Genomic DNA, 20,898 nt, shown 5'->3' on the forward strand with positions numbered 1-20,898 from the left:
CAATCTATTTTCTAGAAGATGGGACCTGGAAGTTACCTATATTGGTTGTATTCATACTGCATTTTTTGAAATTTCATCACATGACTACATCTAGTAAAAAGGAGTTTCAGAAATGTAATCTTTAGGCAGCTTTGTGCTCAGCTAAAAATGGGTTCTGTACCAAAGACAAGCAGAGGGAGTGCAGATAGTGGGGGAGAGTTGGCAGGTTCTACCTTAATAGTGTTTTTTTTTTTTTTTTTGACAGGCAGAGTGGACAGTGAGAGAGAGACAGAGAGAGAAAGGTCTTCCTTTGCCGTTGGTTCACCCTCCAATGGCCGCCGCTGCAGCCGGCGCACCGCGCTGATCCGATGGCAGGAGCCAGGATCCAGGTGCTTTTCCTGGTCTCCCATGGGGTGCAGGGCCCAAGCACCTGGGCCTTCCTCCACTGCACTCCCTGGCCATAGCAGAGAGCTGGCCTGGAAGAGGGGCAACCGGGACAGAATCCGGCGCCCCGACCGGGACTAGAACCCGGTGTGCTGGCGCCGTAAGGTGGAGGATTAGCCTATTGAGCCACGGCGCCGGCCCAATAGTGTTTTGATCTTTGTTATTTTTAGATAATTTTTCTATTTTGGTTCTAATTTTAATTTTCAAATATTTTCTTTGTTAGTTTCTAATCTTATTGCATCATGATAAAAGAATACTATGCTGTTTATCTTATTGGGCATTTATAAGGACTTGTAGACACCCCACAAGGCCTTTGAAAACAGGTATCATCTGTTAGTACAAAGAATTTGGTGAATACCAATTAGATTTAATTACCTCTTGTCAGGTCTTCTATATCCTTACTTAATTTTGCCCTTTTTATTTTAATGGTCCAAAGGACATAAAAAGATCCTTCTAACATCTTGTGTTTGTGTTTCTCTTTGCATTCTTGTACTTTTTATGAGTATTGATGCTCCATTGCTTGTATACTCAGGAGGAGGCCGGATCACTGACTAAAATTTAGTGGATCTGAGCAGTCTTGCTTTCCAGTTGTTGGAGGATGCTTCATTCTAACTCCAACATCTGGAGGGAAGTATCTCTATTCCTGAAGTTTGTTTTGTTTTGCCTTAAATTGAATGCTAATGTTTTTCTTTAACCTGAGTGAATGTTTCTGTTTTTCACTTATTACACAGGTAATTCTGACTCAAAGGACAGAAGAGGTGAGCCGCTCACCTTGTATCTGTTGTCCCTCTCACTGTGTATAGTACCCATCTGTGTCACCTCTGCTCTGTCTGTGGTAACCTTGTGCATCTGTGACTGTGTCTTCTGTTTCCTTTCCCTTAAGTTGTTTCCATACTAATTTCCTAGAGAAGAATAATAGAAATAAGTATTCAATATGTTTTTAAATATAGATGATAGATTCTAGCAACCATGATGTACTTTCACACGTATTTGTTAATTTATTTGAGAGGTAGAAAGAAAGAGACAGACAGAGATGTCCCATCCTCTGGTTCACTCCCCTGTTGCCTACAGTAGTTGGAGCTGGGCCAGGCCAACACCAGAATAGGATGCAGGCTGCTCTTTAGTGATAATTTCTGGGTTCTAGGCCACAGTTACCCTTATACATTTTGGCTTTGTGTTGTTTTTCTCCTAGTCTATAAAATGTTGACCCTTTGAGGCTTTATGTAAATTTTATGGGTTTTCTGAGTCTGTAGCCTAAGATGGTCTGTTGACCTCTGGTTTTCATCCCTGGAGAGCATGGTTACCCTCATAGAAGTGGTAGCTTTTGCCAGGGGCAACAATAAGGCTTCCATCAAAGACCACAAGAGATCATCCAACATTCTAAGAAACATCATTACTTTTGAGTTCGGAAACTATGTGAAGCAATTTTCTTGTCATGATTTTTTATTTTATCAAATCAGACTCTGAAATTTCTTTCTTTTGATTCCATTCTATAGCCATGTATAATTTTTTCTGAATAATTAAGTAGTGGAACATTTGAAGGCTTAAGAAGTACCTGGTACTGTGGCATAGCAGGTAAAGCCACTGCCTGCAGTGCCGACATCCCATGTAGGTGCCAATTAGGTCCCGGCTGCTCCACTTCCGATCCAGCTCTCTGCTATGGCCTGGGAAAGCAGTAGAAGATGGCCCAAGTCCTTGGGCCCCTGTACCTGTGTGGGAGACCCAGAAGAGGCTCCTGGCTCCTGGCTTTGGATCAGTGCAGCTCCGGCCATTATGGCCAGCTGGGGAATGAACCAGCAAATGGAAGACTTCTCTCTGTCTGTGTAAATCTACCTCTCAAATCAATAAATCTTAAAAAAAAAAAAAAAAAAAAAAAAGTCCCTGTAAGTAGGGACCATTTGAGTCAGAAAAGCGGATACTCTGACTTTCCATGCTACTGTATTTGATGAGGAAAAGTAAAGTGTCACCATATTATATAGAGAGTTCCTGTGCTTTCCTAAACTCAGGAACCAAACTTTGTATTAATATGGTATCCTTGCTATTCAGATTCACTTGCGAAAAATGCTATCAAATGCAGAAGCTAGTAGATTCATACAATAGATACTTATATTTGCTCCCTTAACCAGTGTTACAATAAAGTCAAGTGGAAGTGGTAAGTTTCAGGATTAAATGTAAGATCTGGGACTCCTTCCTCTCATATATGTTTTCATTACGTTGAGCCTTTCCTTCTCCCAAATATTATACACAGGCTAATATTTAAGTAATTTCAGTCTTATTATTAAAAAGACTAATTACTGAGATCATTGCTAATTGTGACATGTGGAAAATATGCTAATATAAAAATCTCCCCTTTTTTTAAAGATTTATTTACTTATTTAAAAGTCAGAGCTGCAGATAGAGAGAGAGAGAGAGAGAGAGAGAGAGAGTGCTTTCATTGGCTGGTTCACTCCCCAGATGGCTGCAACAGCCAGGGCTGAGCCAGGAACTTCATCCAGGTCTCCCATGCAGGTGCAGGGGCCCAAACACTTGGGCTATCCTCCACTGCTTTTCACAGGCCATTAGCAGGGAGCTGGATCAGAAGTGGAGTGTCCAGGACATAAATTGGAGCCTATATGGGATGCCAGCATCGCAGGCAGTGGCTTTTCCTGCTATACCATGACACCGTCCCCAGTAAATCTTCCTTTTAAGTCAAAAAATGACTGTATGATTCATCTGATCAAACAGGAAAATGAAAGAGGTGAACATATTCTCAGTAGTCTCGAAAGCCCAATCGTGTAGTGGTCGTTAGTAGAGCAGTACTCTAGAACTATGGCTGTGAATTTCAGTATCACATTCCAGTTTTAAAACCAAACAAGAGGCTTTTGAGAAATGAGCCAACTGTGGAAACGTTTACATTACAGTGGCTTTGATAAGCAAATTATATAGTTTTATGAAGATGAATTAAGGGTTGTAAGTTATGCACTGGCCTTGGGGTGCTTCTGAACAGTTATAGCTGGTGTTTTAATTGTCAGAGCAGAAAGGAATAAAATGAGAGGAGGAACTCAGACAACTTATCTTCCTCTCTTTTGAAGTCCAAGCAACTGCTTATTTTCTCATGTGCATTATTTTTTAAGTGTATTCTAAATTGTTTTGGTAGAACTAGCATTTTAGAAAAATTGTGGTAAACTATACATAACAAAGTTTACCATTTTTAACCATTTTAAAGTATACAGTGGCATTATGTATATTTACATCTTTGTGTAACCATCATTCTCCAGAATTTTGTGTCATCTCAAACTCAAACTTCAAAACATTAAAAAATAACTTTCCATTTCCTCCTTCTCACACCCTCTGGAAACCACTCTCCTACTTTCTGTCCTATAAATTTGTCTAATATAGATACCTGCCTCATTTTAGTGAGATCATGCAACATTTTTCCCTTTGGAACTGCTGCTTTTTTAGAGCCTTTTTCCTGATGTCAATCTGGATGATTTGTGAAATGTGTAGAAATGCATTAAACTCAGCCTGGCATTGTCTCTTCCTCATGAAGTCGGGGTTCATGATGACTACTCTCCAGTTGTTACTCAGCCTTCATTATTTTTTACTACTCAGTTTATTAGTTTGATTCTAGGAGAAGCAAACTCAGATTTGCATGCAGCAGGTTTATTTGGGAAGAATTTTCTCCCTGCAGCGATTGTGAGGCAGTGAAGTTAGAAGAGGTGAGTAGGCAGAGTAAATGCAGTGGGTACCAGGTGACCAGAGCAAAGACAGCAGAGGCCAATCCCACGGGAAGCCCTGGAGTTGGAATCAAGGAGCAAATGAAACCTTTCCTCTGAACCAATCTGCTCTCTTAGGCCAAGAGCAGTTCTGGGGAAAGACGTGGCTAGTGTTAGCCACTACGCATCCAGCAGCTGAGGGAATGGTTCATTGGTCCTGAAGAGGACTACAGTTCCCAGGAAGTCAGCAGGATGCTCTTCCATGCTGCCATTCATAAAGAATTTTCTCACTGAAGAAAGTGCTGTTGAATTGGTTTGAAATATGTTTGTGGATGCTTCAAAAGGTGAATTAAAAGATAAATATATTTTGGTATAAAAATTTTTGAGATCCATATGAGGGATCTCGCAAAGGAAATACATATTGTGAGCAAACTGCATGGATTTCAAAATTGCAATAGCTGGAGCTGGACCAGGCTGAAACCAGGAACCTCCATGTCTTCTGCATGTGTGCAGGGCCCCAAGCGCTTGGGCCATCTTCCACTGCTTTCCCAGACACTTTAGGAGGGAACTGGATTGGAATTGGAGCAGCCAAAACCAGCACCCATATGGGATGCCAGTGGTGTTGCAGGCAGTGGCTTAACTTGCTATGCCACAATACTGGCCCCTCCACAAACTTTTTGAATTAGCCTCAGATTAAAGCTGGGGAATGAGAAGCCTAGAGGAATATTTGGAGAGGCAATATTTCACAGTGGTTAAAAATTTTGGTTCTGATGCTAGACCACCTGGGTTTGTAGCATAACCCCGCCATTTACCAGCAGGGTGGGAAGGTGTCTAACAGTCACCATTTGCAAAATGAGATAGAAACAAAAAGTCTCATTCGCAGGGTTGTTGTGTGGGATGAAATAATGCATATGAAGTGTTGGGTCAGCACAGAGCAACTGCTTGGCAGGTGCTGGCTATCACCTTTACCATCCCACCAGCCTTACTATTACTAGTGGATAGGAGCCTAAGGAGGCCAGGAATCTAAGCCATTTGTGCAAAACTTGGAATCAAAGGCACTCACAGGCTTCTGGAGCCTGGTGTGCAGCACCCAAGACAGTCATTTTGTACCATATTGCCATAGCCTCAGACATTAATTCATTCTCTGCGCTGGAAGTTTTGAACAACATTCTGTACAAACCTCTTTCATTGGACTTTTTATTATAACCGTTTGGTTCTCTTTTTTTTTGTTTGTAATGGGATTCTCACATGAAGACCTTATAACTGGTGTTTAATAGATAATAAGAACTCAAGATAAAACTTGTTCTCACCCTACTATTCTAACCACATACATTTATATAATTGCTATGATAAAATCAGAAAATAGTATAGTAATGTTTATAAAGAAGCAGTCTTTGAGCTAGAGTTTTAGAACCACTCAGGACAAGTCTTCTGCTGAACCCCAGAGACTTTGAGTCTTGGCTCCACTCTCCATTCCAGCTTCCTGCTAATATGCACCTTGGAAGGCCGCAGGCAATGGCTCCAGTAGTTGGATCCCTGCCACCCATGTGGAGGACCCATAATGAGTTTCCAGCTCCTGGCTTTGGCCCAGCCCTGCCTTCTATGTAGTAAACTAGCTAATGGGAGAACTGCCTTTCAAATAAATAAATAACCACTGGTGTAATGGGATTGGTATTTGGCACAGTGGCTGAGACACAGCTTAGGATGTCCACATCCCATTTTGGAGTGCTTCAGTTGAAGGGTCGACTCTGCTGCTGAGTCCAGCTTCCTATTGATGGGTACCCTGGGGGGCAGAGGCTGATGATGTCTTAAGTAGTTGAGTCCTTACAACCCATATGGGAGACCCTGATTGAGTTCCTGGCTCCAGGATATTTTTAAAGATTTATTCTATTTGTTAATTTGTTCCCAGAGTTAGAATTGTTCTTGGTGTTAGTAAGCTTTGCCCTGGAGCATTAAGTGGCCTGGAATGTGCTCACAGTCCATGTCTCTTCAGGAGTACTAACAAGGACATATTCTAAACCAGTGATGGTTCAGGAAATTGGAACAGGACACAGATGTCGTCTAGATGGAGAGCCTTTCTTCCTCTTTTCCCCTTCATCTCTTGTGACTGCCTAGTGTTATCGTGGATACCAGCAGGGCCCACCCAGAAAACCTTCTATGGACCTAGTGTACCCAGCAATGATATGCACACAATAGACCCCTACAAGAGAGAATTACCTAGCCCAAATGTCATTGGTGTAAGATTGAGAAACCCTGGTATATATGAAAACACTGGCATATGGGGATAGTGTTGAAAGGAACTGATCAGTACTAGAGGGTTATTATAACCTCCTTAATCCTGTGTAAGTGTGATAGTTTCCCATACTGAAAAGTCTGAAAATATATGTGCTGCTTATACTTTGTAAAATAAAAGAAGCCCCCACCACTCTGTAACAAACTCCCCACTGTGGAGAGAGTATGGTTCTTCTAGGCAAATGAGACTGAGACACTCATTAATCAACTACAGTCAAATAAAGGCATACTTACAAAGTATGAATGGTGTTACCAAGGGAAATAACAGTGCTCTGGGAAAGTAATACAGAAAATAAAGCTAAATTCACCAAGTGCATAGTATGTGCCAAGCACTTTACAGGGATGATCTTATTTAATCTCCAGAATAACTTATTTAAAAGATGAGGAAACTGGGATCCTAATTTAGAATTAAGAAGTCATAAAAACCTTCTCTGGGAAAAGTGACATTTAAAATGAGAGCTGAATGTGTAGGAGTTAGCCAGACGGAGAATGGAAGGAGGCTGTGTGAAGCTGGAGTAACATGTTTGAAGGCCCAGCCTGAGTAAACAGAGCACAGAAAGACCCCAGTGTGTGTTTCCTGCAAAACTGAAAGGAGAGGTGGCAAATGGGCAGAAGAGAGATCTGACCAAGCGGTGCAAATGTGGGGATGACTGGCATATTATTTTACTTAGCCATCTATCAAACAGATAGAGTGATAGAAAAGAATGCCAAGCACAGAGCCTTGAGGAGTTCCCGCAGTTAGAGATCTGGTATTGGAAGAGGAATAGTAGCAAGGGAAACTGAGCTAGAGCAGCCAGGAGCTGGAGAATCAGAGGAGTGCTTTATTGTGAAAGCTAGAGTAAAGTGCCTCAGAGGGGAAAGAGTGGGCGACCAGTTTGAAGCCTTATTTTAAGAGGAAAGCCACATGCAGTGTATTGAAAAATTGCCGTCAACAAGAAGCATGGTATATTTCCCATTTTTTTCTTTAAGAATTATTTATTTATTTGTGAAGCAGAGTTACAGAGAGAGAGGCAGATAGAGAGGTCTTCCATCTGCTGGTTCACTCCCCAAATGGCTGCAACAGCTGGAGCTGGGCCAATCCAAAGCCAGGAACCAGGAGCTTCTTCCAGGTCTCCTATGCAGGTACAGGGCCCCAACCACTTGGGCCGTCTTCTACTGCTTTCCCAGGCTATCAGAAGGGGAGCAGCCGGGACTCAAACCAGTGCCCATTTGGGATGCCAGCACTACAGGCTGTCACTTTACCCTCTGTGCCACAGCACTTCCCCCGACCCCCACGGTCTGCCATGAGGGTGCAAAGGCCCAAGGATTTGGGTCATCCTCTGCTGCTTTCCCAGGCACGTTAGCAGGGGTCCAGATCAGAAGTGGAGCTGCCGGGACTGAAACTGGTGCCCATATGGGATGCTGGCACTGCAGGCCGTGCTTTACCTGCTGTGCCACAGTGCCAGCCTCTGTTTCCCATGGTTGTTTTGTTTTGTTTTGTGATTTATTTAAAAGTCAGAGTTACACAGAGAGAGAAGGAGAGGCAGAGAGAGAGAGAAGTCTTCCATCCGCTGGTTCACTCCTCAACTGGCCTCAATGGTTGAAACTGCACCAATCTGAAGCCAGGAGCTTCTTCCGGGTCTCCCACGCAGGTGCAGGGACCCAAGGACTTCGGCCATCTTCTTCTACCCTCCCAGGCCATAGCAAAGAGCTGGATCAGAAGTGGAGCAGCCGGGACACGAACTGGAGCCCACATGGGATGCTTTACCCGCTGTGCCACAGTGCCAGCCCTTCTTTCCCATGTTTTAAAAACCAAACTCTGATCCCTGCATCTCCTTCCATTTGTTGCTCCTTTTCTCTGCATCCCTTTATGCTAAAAGTCTTCATAAAAGGAATCTGTCTTATTTTCTCCTGTGTATCTGCATTTAACTCACACTAAGGTTTTCTCATCTCACCTGTCACTGAAACCGCTCTCAAAAAAGTCACCAATATACCAATAACTGCTATCTGGGTTTTTTTTTTATTTATGAAATTATCGGGGGGGGGGGGGACTGCGGGCAGCGCTGTGGCGCAATGGTTTAAAGCCCCAACCTGCAATGCCAGCATTCCATATGGGCACCGATTCAAGTCCCGGCTGCTCCTCTTGTGATCCAACTCTCTGTGATGGCCTGGGAAAGTAGTAAAAGATGGCCCAAGTCCTTGGGCCCCTGCACCCGCGTGGGAGACCTAGAAGAAGCTCCTGGCTCCTGGCTTCGGATCAGCTCAGCTTTGGCCATTGGGTGGCAGAGACCCAGACACTTGGACCATCTTCCTCTGCTCTTCTCAGATCATTAGTAGGGAGCTGGATCAGAAGTGGAACAGCAGACAGTGACTTTATCCACTACACCATGACGCTGGCCCCAGCTACCATCTTTTTAAATCCAGTTTCACCTTTTGTCTTCGTCCTACTTGATCTGTGGATAGTATTTGGTTGAAATACCCTCCTGGAAAAACTGCTTTTGACTTCCATGATATTCTAGATTACCTCCCACCTCATGCTTGCTGCTTGTGAGTCAGTTTAAATGATCTTTAAAAAAAATGTAAGTTAAGTTCTACTTCTTGGCCGGCGCCGCGGCTCAATAGGCTAATCCTCCGCAAGTAGTTCTACTTCTTATCTGTTCAAAACCCTCCAATATGTAGTGTTTCCCATCACATGCAGAACTAAATCTGTATTTGCTACCATGGCCTACAAAGCCCTAAGTCTTCTGGCTCCTGCCCAACTCTCCTGGCACGTCTTGTACCACACTGGACTTTGTGCCACTTCTTGAATCCTCCAAGGCCTATGTGCTTACTAGTCCCTGTGTCTAGAAAGCTGTGTGCTGGGTCTTTGCATGGGCCACTTGTTCACATTATTTAGAGCCCTGCCTAGATAGGGCAAAGAGACCTTCTCAAACCATGCTGTCACAGCTTCTCCAACCTGCCACATTGTGTCTTGTTACCCAGCTTTTGTTCTTCACAGCATTGCCCCTGTCTGAAGTGAAGTGTCTACTTGTTTATGAGAGTGTCCTCTCCCTTCCCCACAGAAAGCAGACTGTCACTTATTTGCTTGATCACTCCTCTGTTCCCAGTGTCAGGAAAAGCATCTGGCACACAGTTGCTGGCCCATAAATATTTTTTGAATGAATGCTGTTAAAAGGTTGAATCAGATGAGGATGGGAATGTGTCCATTGGATTTGGCAGTATGCCATTTGTAAGCATCTTTGCTGAGCAACTTAAATGGATCATTAGGGTGAGAATCAGAGCAAATAGATGAGGGAGAACGGGAGGTACAGGATCAGAGTAAATAGGTTAGACAACTGGTGTGAGCAGTTAGCTGAGAAGAGAGACATGAGGCTGGTGGTAGCTGGCGGAGATCAGTGAGGTCCAAAAGACAAATCCTGGAGGTGACAGTAATGGATATAATCCAAAGCCCAGGTGGCAAGACTGACCATGAGACGGTAGGGAAATGTCCTCTCTTGTAGCAAGTAAGAAAACATGAAGACAGCTGCAGACTCAAACTGCTTGGTATAGTTCTTAGTAGGGGGTGTGAATGGAGAAGGATGAGTCAGAATCTGTTCAGCTACTTGAGAAATGGAGCCAGGTATTGGACAGGAAGGAAGCCAGGCCCTGTGGGATGGAGGGAAGGGTTGCTGTATCTCCAGTCCACATTTGGTGTGGTTGGGGTCTTGGCAGTGGTTGCAGAGAGAGCAGAATGTGGGAAGAGGTAAAAGGAACACTCAGCAGCTTTGGATACCTAGTACCTAACACTCTAATAATATCTCCTTATTTTAATCAGAAATGAGCATCTCTGTGCCAGGAAACTATTTGGGTTTATGATAAGAAAATTGTCTTTTCCTCTAGCTGGAACCTGTTGAGGCTGGGACAGAGTACAGTGTTGTCTCTGTACACCAGCTTGCCATCAGGATTGGATGTGTTCATGCCTCTGCATATTTAAGTGCTTTTTATACACTAAGTACTGATTCAGGCTCTAAGCTTATAGCAGTGAAGGAAATAGTGCCTTCAAACAGCTTTATTCTAATGCAAGGGGACAGCGAGTAGATGACTGAATGATTTGTTAGAGATGGGCAGACATGCTATCCTAAGCCCTGTGTTTCTACTCCACCTCACCCGAACAGTCCTGGGTGGCTGTGGGAGACATACACCCTCCCACTCTCTGTGTCCCCACATGCTGCCATTGACAGAAGCATTGAATGAGCCCTTCTTCCTCATCAGACTGTTCCCTGAGTGACTAGCATGAGCCCTGTGGTGTGCAATGTGGTGATGACTTTCTCTGCTCTCTTGATTTCAGATGAGACGCCAATTATCGCAGTGATGGTGGCCCTGTCCTCTCTGTTAGTGATTGTGTTTATTATCATAGTTCTGTACATGTTAAGGTAAGCACACTAATGCTTCTGCATTCTCTTAGACTCTGTTTCAGTACCCCAGTGTCCTGTAAACCCACACAGTCCAGAAGACAGTAGGATAAGGACAATGAGTAAGATAGAAGGGAGATGACTCATGATAATGGTAAAAGTAAAATTCTGCTTAGAACTGGTTTAAAAACCTAGATAGTCTTCCTAAGCCCTGGTCCCTCCCCTTTGCTTCTATGTGTCCCAGCCTGGTACTCCAACTCGAGTCAAGCCTAAAGCCCAGAATGGTGGTTTGGAGATTGGGAGATAAGGCCCAGTCTGTTACTGGAGGTTCCGGATCTTCAATTCTAACCCTGTTGAAGTAACCGCTGAAAGGGCCAGAGTGAAATTAGGAAACCCGTGGAAAGAAGCGGGCAGTGCATTTGTCCTCTACCTGCTAAAGCTACTGTGCTAGTTGTGTTTAATTCGGTCTTGAGCCGGAGACTTGTAGCCTAGCGAGAATTGTACCCACCCATTCTGAAGCTCTGGGCTTCTCCCCAGAGCTCTCAGGCTGCGCTAGGGAAATATGGGATTTTGCTCATCTGATAAAGATCTTCCAGTGCCCCCCCCCCCAACCTTGTTCCTACCACTGTCCCTTTCTCCAGCTCATATGGCTGTGCCTTCTAGTAGATCCTGGAACTGGAGCTGCCCAGGGGAACTGTGCAAGCCAGAGTTCCTGTTGCCATGACCTGGGTTGGATTCTAGCATGCCGAGGGCCAGCGGGAGCATCCTGTGGTGTCAGTCTCCACAGGATGGAGCTGCCTTGGGGGTGAAGAAAGGCTCTCGACTCACAGGAATGGACAAACAATAACTGGCCTCTCCTGCCTAGGTTTAGTTTTTTACTATGAACATTTTCTCATTAGGTTTAAGAAATACAAGCAAGCCGGGAGCCATTCCAATTCTTTCCGCTTATCCAACGGCCGCACTGAGGATGTGGGTAAGACATGGGGAGCTTTCATGAGGAAGAAAACCAATAATTTAGTAGTGTCCCCATCCTTTTTGTTTGTTTTATATATATATATATATATATATATATAATTTTTTTTAAACCAAGGTTTTGGCAGAGCCATGTTCACTCTTCCGTCCGTGGGTTAACTCCCCAAATGACCACAATGGCTGGAGCTGGGCCAATCCAAAGCTAGGAGCCAGGAGCTTCTTCCAGGTGTCCCATGTGGGTGGCAGTGGCCCAAGCACTTGGGGCATCTTCCACTGCTTTCCCAGGCCATTAGCAGAGGGCTGGCTCAGAAGAGGAGCAGCTAGGACATGGTGCCAGCATTGCAGATGGAGGCCTAGCTTACTATGCCACAGCGCCAGCCCCCTCCCAATCCTTTTAAAAGAATAAGACTATCAAAAGTTAAAAAAGGCTTTTGAAGAAAACAACCCTAGTTCTTAGAAGCTTGATCTGTGGGGCCAACGCTGTGGCTCAGTAGGTTAACTCTCCGCCTGTGGCGCTGGCATCCCATATAGGCGCCAATTCTAGTCTCGGCTGCTCCTCTTCCAATCCTGCTCTCTGCTACGGCCTGGGAAAGCAGTGGAAGATGGCCCATGTGCTTGGGACCCTGCACCCACATGGGAGACCTGGAGGAAACACCTGGCTCCTGTGTTTGGATCAGCCATTTGGGGAGTGAACCAGAGGATGGAAGACCTTTCTCTCTGTCTCTTCCTCTCAAATAAATAAATAAAATCTTTAAAAAAAAAAAAAGAAGAAGAAGAAGAAGAAGAAGCTTGATCTGTTCGTCAATTTAGTCCCCTGAAACGCCTAACTTACCATCCCTCTTGTCCACTGCAGAGCCCCAGAGTGTGCCACTTCTGGCCCGATCCCCAAGCACCAACAGGAAGTACCCACCCCTGCCTGTGGACAAGCTGGAAGAAGAGATTAACCGGAGGATGGCTGACGACAATAAGCTCTTCAGAGAAGAATTCAACGTGAGTTCTCTGTTGAGGCTAGAATATCAACTGGGAGGAAGGCAGGCCTAAAGTCAGGCCTTTTGAGTCATGGGGTCAAAAAATAGGTTTCTGATGGTTAAGAGGTGAGAAATGCTTTACAGAGTTCATCTGACTTCCCTTCTGTGTGAATTTGGCAGAAAAAGAAAAAAAAATTTGCCTCACTTCCCTCATCTACCCTTCCATCCATTCATCCACTTATCATCACATCTGCTGTTTGTTTAATGAATACTTAAACATCTAATATATGGCATGTAATATTCTAGGGGAGCCAAAGCAGATCCAGCCCCTTCTCAAGAAACTCATTGTCCAGTAGGGAAACCGCACAAACAAGAACAAAAATAATTGAATTCAAGCAGCGATATAGGATGTGAAGGACTAGTGAACAGGGGTACTAAAATGTCTATAGAGTGGACAGTAGGAGTAGATCAGTGGGAAATATTAGGCCTTGGCAGAGCACAGGCCTCATCTTGAGATTCACATATATGCATTTGTAAATGCATTTCTATAAGAGAGCATATATTTCACTGGTTAATTCCACAAATACCCACAATGGCTGGGGCTGGACCAGGGCCAAAGCCAGCAACCAAGGTCAGCTTTAGCAGAAAGCCGGAGTTGGGAATCCACCAGGCGTGGAATTCAAGTACTTCCTTATGGGACACAGGTGTCCTAACCAGCATCTTTTAAAAAAAAATTTTTTTATTTTATTTATTTGAAAGAGTTACAAAGAAAGGTAGAGACAGAGGTGGGTGGTTTTCCATCTGCTGGTTCATTCCCCAAATGGCTGCAACAGCCAGAATTGAACAGATCCAAAACCAGAAGCCAGGAGCTTCTTCCAGGTCTCTCATGTGGGTACAGGGGCCCAAGGACTTGAGTCATCCTCCACTGCTTTCCTAAGCACATTAGCAGGGAACTGGAACAGAAGTGGAGTAGCTGAGACTTGACCCGGAGCCCAAATGGGCTGCCAGTGCTCCAGGTTGAGACTTTAACCTGCTGCACCACAGCGCCAGCCCCCTAACCAGCATCTTAACTACTAAGCTAAGCACCCATTCCAAGATTTTGTATATATATATACAATATATGTGTTTCTATAGCTCCCTCAAGGAAGTAGAGCACATTTTTAAGCCTCTAGTTGGTGATCCTAGCACACTAGTTCTGATCCCAGGTCAGAAGAGCTTTCTTGAAGAAACACTGTTCTGAGACCTACTCATGTGCAAGGACATCAGGGAAAGGGGGGTGAAGAACATTCCAAGCGTTGAAACAGCAAGAGCAGATTGTCAGAAATGAGGGTGAGTGAGAGAAGGGAAGGGCACCTTCAGAAAGTTATAGAAGTGTTATGTGTGGCTGAAGGGCAGGGACTCAAGGAAGTAGTAAGAGCTGAAACTGTGATAGAAAGCTGGGCCTGACTGTAGATTTTATGGATTGTCACAAGAGAAGTGGAAAGTCGTGGACCAACCTGATATGTATTTTGAAAAGATGAATCTAGCTGCTGTAAGGGAAATAGCCTTTGGGGCAAGTCATTGCAGGAATACAGTTACGGACTGTAACAGTTGTTAAGGCTAGAAGTGCTGGTACAGGGTTTGCATTGTGCCACAGTGTGTTAAACGACCACTTGGGACACCCACATCTCCTGTCAGAGTGCCTGGGATCAAGTCCCACCATTGCTTCCAAACCAGCTTCCTACTAATGATGATGATAGCAGATGATGGTCTGAGTACTTGGGTCCCTGCCACCAACATGAGAGAGCTGGACAGAGTTCCTGCCTCCTGGCTTCCACATGACACAGTCCTAGCTATTATAGTTATTTGGCGAGTGAACCAGCAGGTGGAAGATCAATCTCTCTCACTCGCTGTCTCTGTCACTCTGACTTTCAGATCAGTCAGTCAGTCAGTCTTTGCAACAGAAATGCTAGTAGAGTGCCCTGAAATGGTAATGATTACAGAGAGGGGAATGGATTTAAAGGCGTGGTTCCAGAGATGGCTAATTCATCAACTCAGTCGTTGCTCAGCTGTTTCCTTTACATCTTTTTACTGAGTCATGTGTTAGCTATGCCTCCTGATGTGACTGCCCTGATGTCAAATGGCTGTGCCAGTTCTAGGCAGCACATGCATATATACCAAGGTTCGGGGAAAAGGATTAACTATTTCTTCCTTTTATCAGTGAGGAAAATTTTCCCAGACACTTCCAGGGACCCTGCTTATCACATGCTCCACCTTAATCCAGCCATGAGCAAGGGAAAAGGAGAGTTACTGTGGCTGGCAGAGACCAATCCAGATTACTCCTGGGTCATGTAGGAAATGGGTAGACAACCCCACAGAATGGGAGCTCTGGTAATGAGGATGAAAGGAGGAGTGATTATTGAGTGCATCACTACTCACACCTGATCCACCTGATGGGCTAAGGGGAGTGAGAGTGATGTGGTTCCATTGGCATTTTGAGAAAGTCACCAGGTACAACGTAGCAAATAGACAGGAAGAAGTAAAGACATGAGGGGGTGTTTACCAGGTAGGAATTAATTAAAACACCACCATTTTAATTGTCATTATTGATTGAGATCATCATGTGAGCAGCATTCCAGCCTCAGCACCGTGGCTGGGTCTGTGATAGGCATTACAGTATTTTGTAATCTGTAATGCCAACTGCTTCTGGGCAATGGTGTACATGACCATATTACTATACTTTTTCTGTGAAATGAATTCTTTATTTGGAGAAGGATATTCCTCCGAGATCCCATGATAAGGTATTGCAATAAATCCCTGGAGTTATTAGTGTTTTCTAGGCATGGTAGACAAATTTCTGTATTCTGGAGAGATGTTTACTGTGCCACTGCAGCCCCATGTTCATGAGTTCACTGAGCCAACACTAGGGTAGCAAGGGAAAGGCTGACATCCTGGGTTCTTAGCAGTGAGTGCTGTCTGGGGAGCATAAGTGTTTCCTATTCTTCTTGTTCCCATTATCCACTACCCATGCATTGGTTTAGATCCTGACCTCTGGTGAGATAGTGTGATAACTTAGCTGGAGTGCAGATTACTGAAGGATTTCTCTTTTAAATGTATTTAGAGTCATCAGTTAAGTTACCCACAGCAGCCTACTCTCAGCACAGGCCAGCATGTCTCACAGCGCCATTTGTGTACCAGGCTGGACATTTTTCTTCTCCAGGTAACTGTTGATGTCAGCAGGAAATCAGAAGTGACTGTCGAAGGAGTGTTTTGTAGCAGGTGCTCTATACATGTCACTTCCAGCTGATGGCATGTCCAGATTTATAGCTTACTGGTTCCTGTAATAGCTAGTTTGTGATGAAGTGTTGAAGTCATGTGGGCTAGGTACCTGGTGTCCATGGTCAGGCTTACGGTCTCTGCTCTACAGGCCAGGACTAAGCTAGGTGTGTAGTCTTGCCAACAGGATCGTGGTCTTGTCCGCGTTTCCTAGGGTTGTTTGTTATGAGTCTCCTGTTCAGCCTTACCACAGACATTTTAGAGTCCCATAGAATCTATCAGAGCCAATCTCCATGGCCTATGTCCAGCTGGAGAAACTTCTCTGTTCAGATCACTCAGAGCAGGATCTAATATGTGGTTTATCCCGTCTCCAAAATCCAAAGTGATCCAGTGAGTATTGCTCTTCCTGTTCAGTGGGGAAGGGGTGGCAGGGCAAGGAGCAGCAGCTTATGTTAGAGGAGCTGTTCCCATGCGTTAGACCTTTGACCTTCAGAAAACTTGGCTGATTGGCAGGCCACTGTATTTTTATGTCTAGCTTATATATCTAAGATAATAACTTCTTGCTCTTTGAGTTCTGACAGCTTGATGTTAACATAGTTGATGTTCTGTGAAACAGTGAGACAAAATCATAGTGAATCTGATCATACAACACAGAAAAGTCAAGATGACTTACCACTGAGGTTGCCCCTGCCATGAGAGAGGGAAACTGCTTCAGGCAGTCTACCCACCTTAAAGAGAAAACACATTTACAACCTCAGAATAACTAATGCTAGTAGTTATTGTACACTCCACACCATCACTAAACTCAAAGATGTGAATGGACTGTCTTTTCACTTCTGCCCTGCAACTCAGGATTTAGCCTTTTGGTGGCGAGAGGTCACTGCTCCAGGAGCTTACACTTGTGCTTTCTGTAACACTCCTTACCCAGTGAGGTGAGGGGATGCATCTGGGTGTTCTGCTGCTTAATAGATAGCTGCTACTAAGAGGCCGGTTAAGGCCAAAACTCCCATTACCTGGCCTGCAGAGGTTCCATTTGAAGCAGCATATCATAGTGGCATTCTGGGTTCCCAGGAATTAGCTTAAGACCAGAACCCAATAGACCACAAAAGATGCCTTTCCCTTTACCCAGTACGCAGTTACCATAGCAAATATCTGCAGATTTGTAGGGGTTAGGGAAAGATGTGGAGTGGGGGTTCATGTTGTATGAGTGTTGGTGTGCTGTGGCAGGGTTCTTTCTTACAGGTGCCTACTTTCCCCCTTACCTCATAAAGGATTCTGGGTCTGTGAAATGACCCATCCGTAGGAGTTGGGTGATAGGGCCCATTATCTAAGATGGTGCCCTAGTAGGGCCCCTGAATTAACCTGAGCTGGCAGCCTCCCATTTCCATTATTAGGAACTTTAATGACATTATCCCAAACAGAGATATCTGAGTTCTGATGACCATGGCTTCTAGCCCTCCTTCCATCCCACTGAAATTCAAAATTCCATTTTGAAGCCAGTATCTTTCACCCTCCATCAAGGCACATGTTGTGACTCCTGTGAGAGACATGGTGTAGTGTCAGTTAGAGCCCATGGGACACTCTGATCTCTATTTTGTGCCTGGAGTTTTCTGGCTTTTCATTATCATCTAGCTGAATTCATCATTCAGTCTAGGTTTCCACTGGCCAGCCTAGCCCACCATTAGAACCATGGCCAGTTAAGGGGCTGCAGAAGTTTGTTTGACTGTAATATAACTAGAAATTTGGCCTTAGCCAAAGTTAGGTTTTCCCCTCCTTGATGTAACATCCCCAAAATTTGTAGCAACAACTACTCCTACAATTTTTCATGATCCACCTTGGTAAATGCCTGTGGTTTCTTCCAGGTGCTAGCTCTTTGCTTTTCTGCCATATTTATGTATTTTACCCTCCAGATCATGTTATGCTTGCCTCCTGATTCTCTGTGAACAATGATAGCTACTTCGTTGTGCAGTTTTCATCATGAAAGCAAGATGCATAGAGGTTTCTGGAAGTTAGTTCTGTGTTTCTGAACTTCAGCATTATTTCATTTGTCCCATAAAAAGCCTTGTCTTTCACATGAACAACCCAAGAAATTTGTACATTCTGTTAACTTTAAATTCAGCAGAGAGCAAATACTGAAATCTTAACATTTGGTTCAGCGAATACATAACATAGTTCTAGAAAAACCCTGAGTCTGTACTGCCATTTGAGAGGAACATTTGATATTGCAATTGGGCTTTTCTTGTTTTGTTATCTAATGTCAGAAGTAGTCCTCCTGGGTTCAGCATTTCTCGTCTGCTTTTAATTGGGACTCCCCCACCTCTTTACTGCTAGCTGTGACACATCCCAGGTGATCGCAAGCAGTCACTAAAGTAGCAGTTGTACAGCAGTTGACTGTGAGCAGCTTGCTCTTTCCCAGCCTGGAAATTGATTGACAATTCCTTTCCTTCCATCTGAACCCAGTAATAGGTTCACATCACCTACATTTCTCCCAGCAATCTCTCAACTACTATTAACTGCAAAGTCACCTAAGGTACTTTTGTAAAGCAAGAGAAGTCAGCTCAACTAAGCAAGAAAACAAGCAGAACTATTGACTGGAAAGACACTGAGGGAGCCAGAGGAATCAAAAGATGAGTGGGGGTGGGCAGCACTGTGGTGTAGCAGGTAAAGCTGCTGCCTGCAGTGCCAGTATCCCAAGTCCTGGCTACTCCACTTCTGATCCCACTCTCTGCTATGGGAAAGCAGTAAAAGATGGCCCAAGTCCTTGGGCCCCTGAATCCTCACAGGAGACCTGGAAGAAGCTGCAGGCTCCTGGCTTCCAATTGGCCCAGCTCCAGCTGTTGTGGCCATTTGGGAAGTAAACCAGCAGATGGAAGACATCTCTCAATCTCTCTGCCTCTGCCTCTGTAACTCTGCCTTGCAAATAAATAAATAAATAAATCTTTAAAAAAAAAAAAAAAAAAAAAAGATGAGTTGGAAGACCAAGCTTCAGACAGAGTGGGCCTTATCTTAGTGACTCTGGAGTTGCCCTAAGGAAGATCCTGCTTCTTCACAGTTTTCAGAATCCTTGGAAAGGGAATCTGGCTCAAAGTGGGTCAAGTCTGGCTGTATTTAGGTCAGTCAGCCCTGGCGGGGAAGGAATAGCACATGGCATGCGCACTAGTTTGTGTCTACTATCACAGAAGAGTATTTTTACCATTATCAGATCAGGAAAAAGATTCAGATGCCAGAGTGGAAAGCATTGAAAACTGATATATTTTAAAAGTGACCAATTGGGTCACAGGTAGAGAATTTTCCATAATTATCAGGAGCGTCTGCATACCTATGAGAGGGTAAACAGTCCAGTAAAAAGTATAGATTAAAATGAATCATTTTGTACTGGTCAGATTTGAAAATTTTTGAAGATGGATATCAGGTATGGACAAAAGTAGGGTGATAGAGATATTTTCTTATATATGAGGGGGGGAGTTTAAGTTGAAATAGCATTAGAAGGATGATTTGGTAGTAGTAGTCAAAATTTAAATGCTTTTGCTACCCGATCTAGCTTCTGGGACTTTGTCTACCCAAAAACCTCCATGTGTACCAATACATATTTGTACAAAGGTGTTTATTCCAGTGTTGTTTATACTAGCAAAGAAAATAGAATATTTACCAAATAGTAGAATGGCTAAATCATTTCTTACATCCATTATGAAGTTCTGTCATTAAATAAAAGGTCATAATTGTGAGAAAATATATCACAGCTTAATATACATGGTAGAATCCCTTTTTTAAAAAGTATTTGAGAGACAAATAGCTCCCATCCGTTGGCCTACTTCCCAAATACCCACAACAGCTGAAACTGAGAACTAGGCATCCAGTTCAGGTCACCAACGTGGATGGCAAGGTCTCAACTACTCAAGCCATCACCCACTGCCTTCCAGGATCTACATTAGTGCAAAGATGGAATCAGGAGCCAGAACTCAAACCCAGGTACTCACTGGCATCTTATCTACTAGGACAAACACCCACCCCTGTAATACCATTTTTGTTTTAAAATATATCTAGGTATTTCTTTGTATGTGTTGTATGTGTAGGTTTTGGTTTTTTGGTTTTTTAAGATGTATTTATTTACTTGAAATGCAGAGATATAGAGAGAGAGGGAAAGAAAGAAAGATCCGCCATCTACTGGTTTATTCCCCAAATGGCCACAACTGAGCCAGGCTGAAGCTGGGAGCCAGGAGCTTCTTCTGGGTCTCCCATGTGGGTATAGAGACCCAAGCACTTGGGCCATCTCCCACTGCTTTCCCCAAGTACATTAGCAGGGAGCTGGGTTGAAAGTGGAGCAGCAAGGACTCGAACCAGTGCCCATATGGGATTCTGGCCTTGCAGGCAAAAGTTTAACTCTCTATGCCACAGTGCCAGCCCCGTGTAGGTATGTTAATGCATCATTTTAAGTCTGGGGGAGTACTGAGAACTGAACACTGGCCTGCCTACAAGAGTAGAAGATAAGGGAACTTGTACTTTCTACTGAATTATTTGTTTTTCTTTTTCAGCATACATATTCTTTTTAGATATTTTTAAACACAATTTGTTTTTAATATGGGAAATAAAGCTAACGGGCCTTAGTATGCTTTAGTGGATGTAAAACATCTAGAATAAAGCAGTTACTGTGCCTAGTTTGAACTGTGCCAGGAGTCTTGTGGTCAGGTTGGTGTGAAAAGTATTATCACCAAATGAGATGTTGTTCTGGAAAGAAACTAGACCATAGAGGTGAACAGCTGAAGGAACAATAGGCATGTAGAACATGCCAACTGTTTTCAGGGTTTTACAAGCCAAAATGAGAGACTGTAGCATTTCTATGAATCCTACCATAGTTGGAAATTTCAGACGATGTCTTTTATCCTAGATTTACAAGCTGGAACTTTTTTTTATTCACCAGCATTT

The 20,898-nt window shown here is 43.9% G+C and overlaps 1 protein-coding gene across 12 annotated transcripts in view; it reads left to right on the forward strand.

Annotated features, from left to right (window-relative positions):
- PTPRA (protein tyrosine phosphatase receptor type A) overlaps nt 1-20,898 on the forward strand; it is a 154,509-nt gene that overhangs the window by 96,666 nt on the left and 36,945 nt on the right. For 7 of the 12 annotated variants that reach the window (XM_089308168.1, XM_070052011.2, XM_089308165.1 and 4 more), the window contains 3 exons: nt 10,717-10,801; nt 11,680-11,753; nt 12,606-12,742. In XM_089308168.1, the coding sequence (XP_089164294.1) occupies nt 11,748-11,753; nt 12,606-12,742 (143 nt within the window). In that variant the 5' untranslated portion in view covers nt 10,717-10,801; nt 11,680-11,747. Of the gene's footprint in view, nt 1-1,154; nt 1,182-10,716; nt 10,802-11,679; nt 11,754-12,605; nt 12,743-20,898 lie in introns of all 12 variants that reach the window. The other 5 variants (XM_089308164.1, XM_008256241.5, XM_089308166.1 and 2 more) reach the window with 1 other exon arrangement.

Source organism: Oryctolagus cuniculus, chromosome 11, assembly GCF_051225735.1.
Source record: "Oryctolagus cuniculus isolate XC-2025 breed Fujian yellow rabbit chromosome 11, ASM5122573v1, whole genome shotgun sequence".
NCBI classification, from domain to species: Eukaryota; Metazoa; Chordata; class Mammalia; order Lagomorpha; family Leporidae; genus Oryctolagus; species Oryctolagus cuniculus.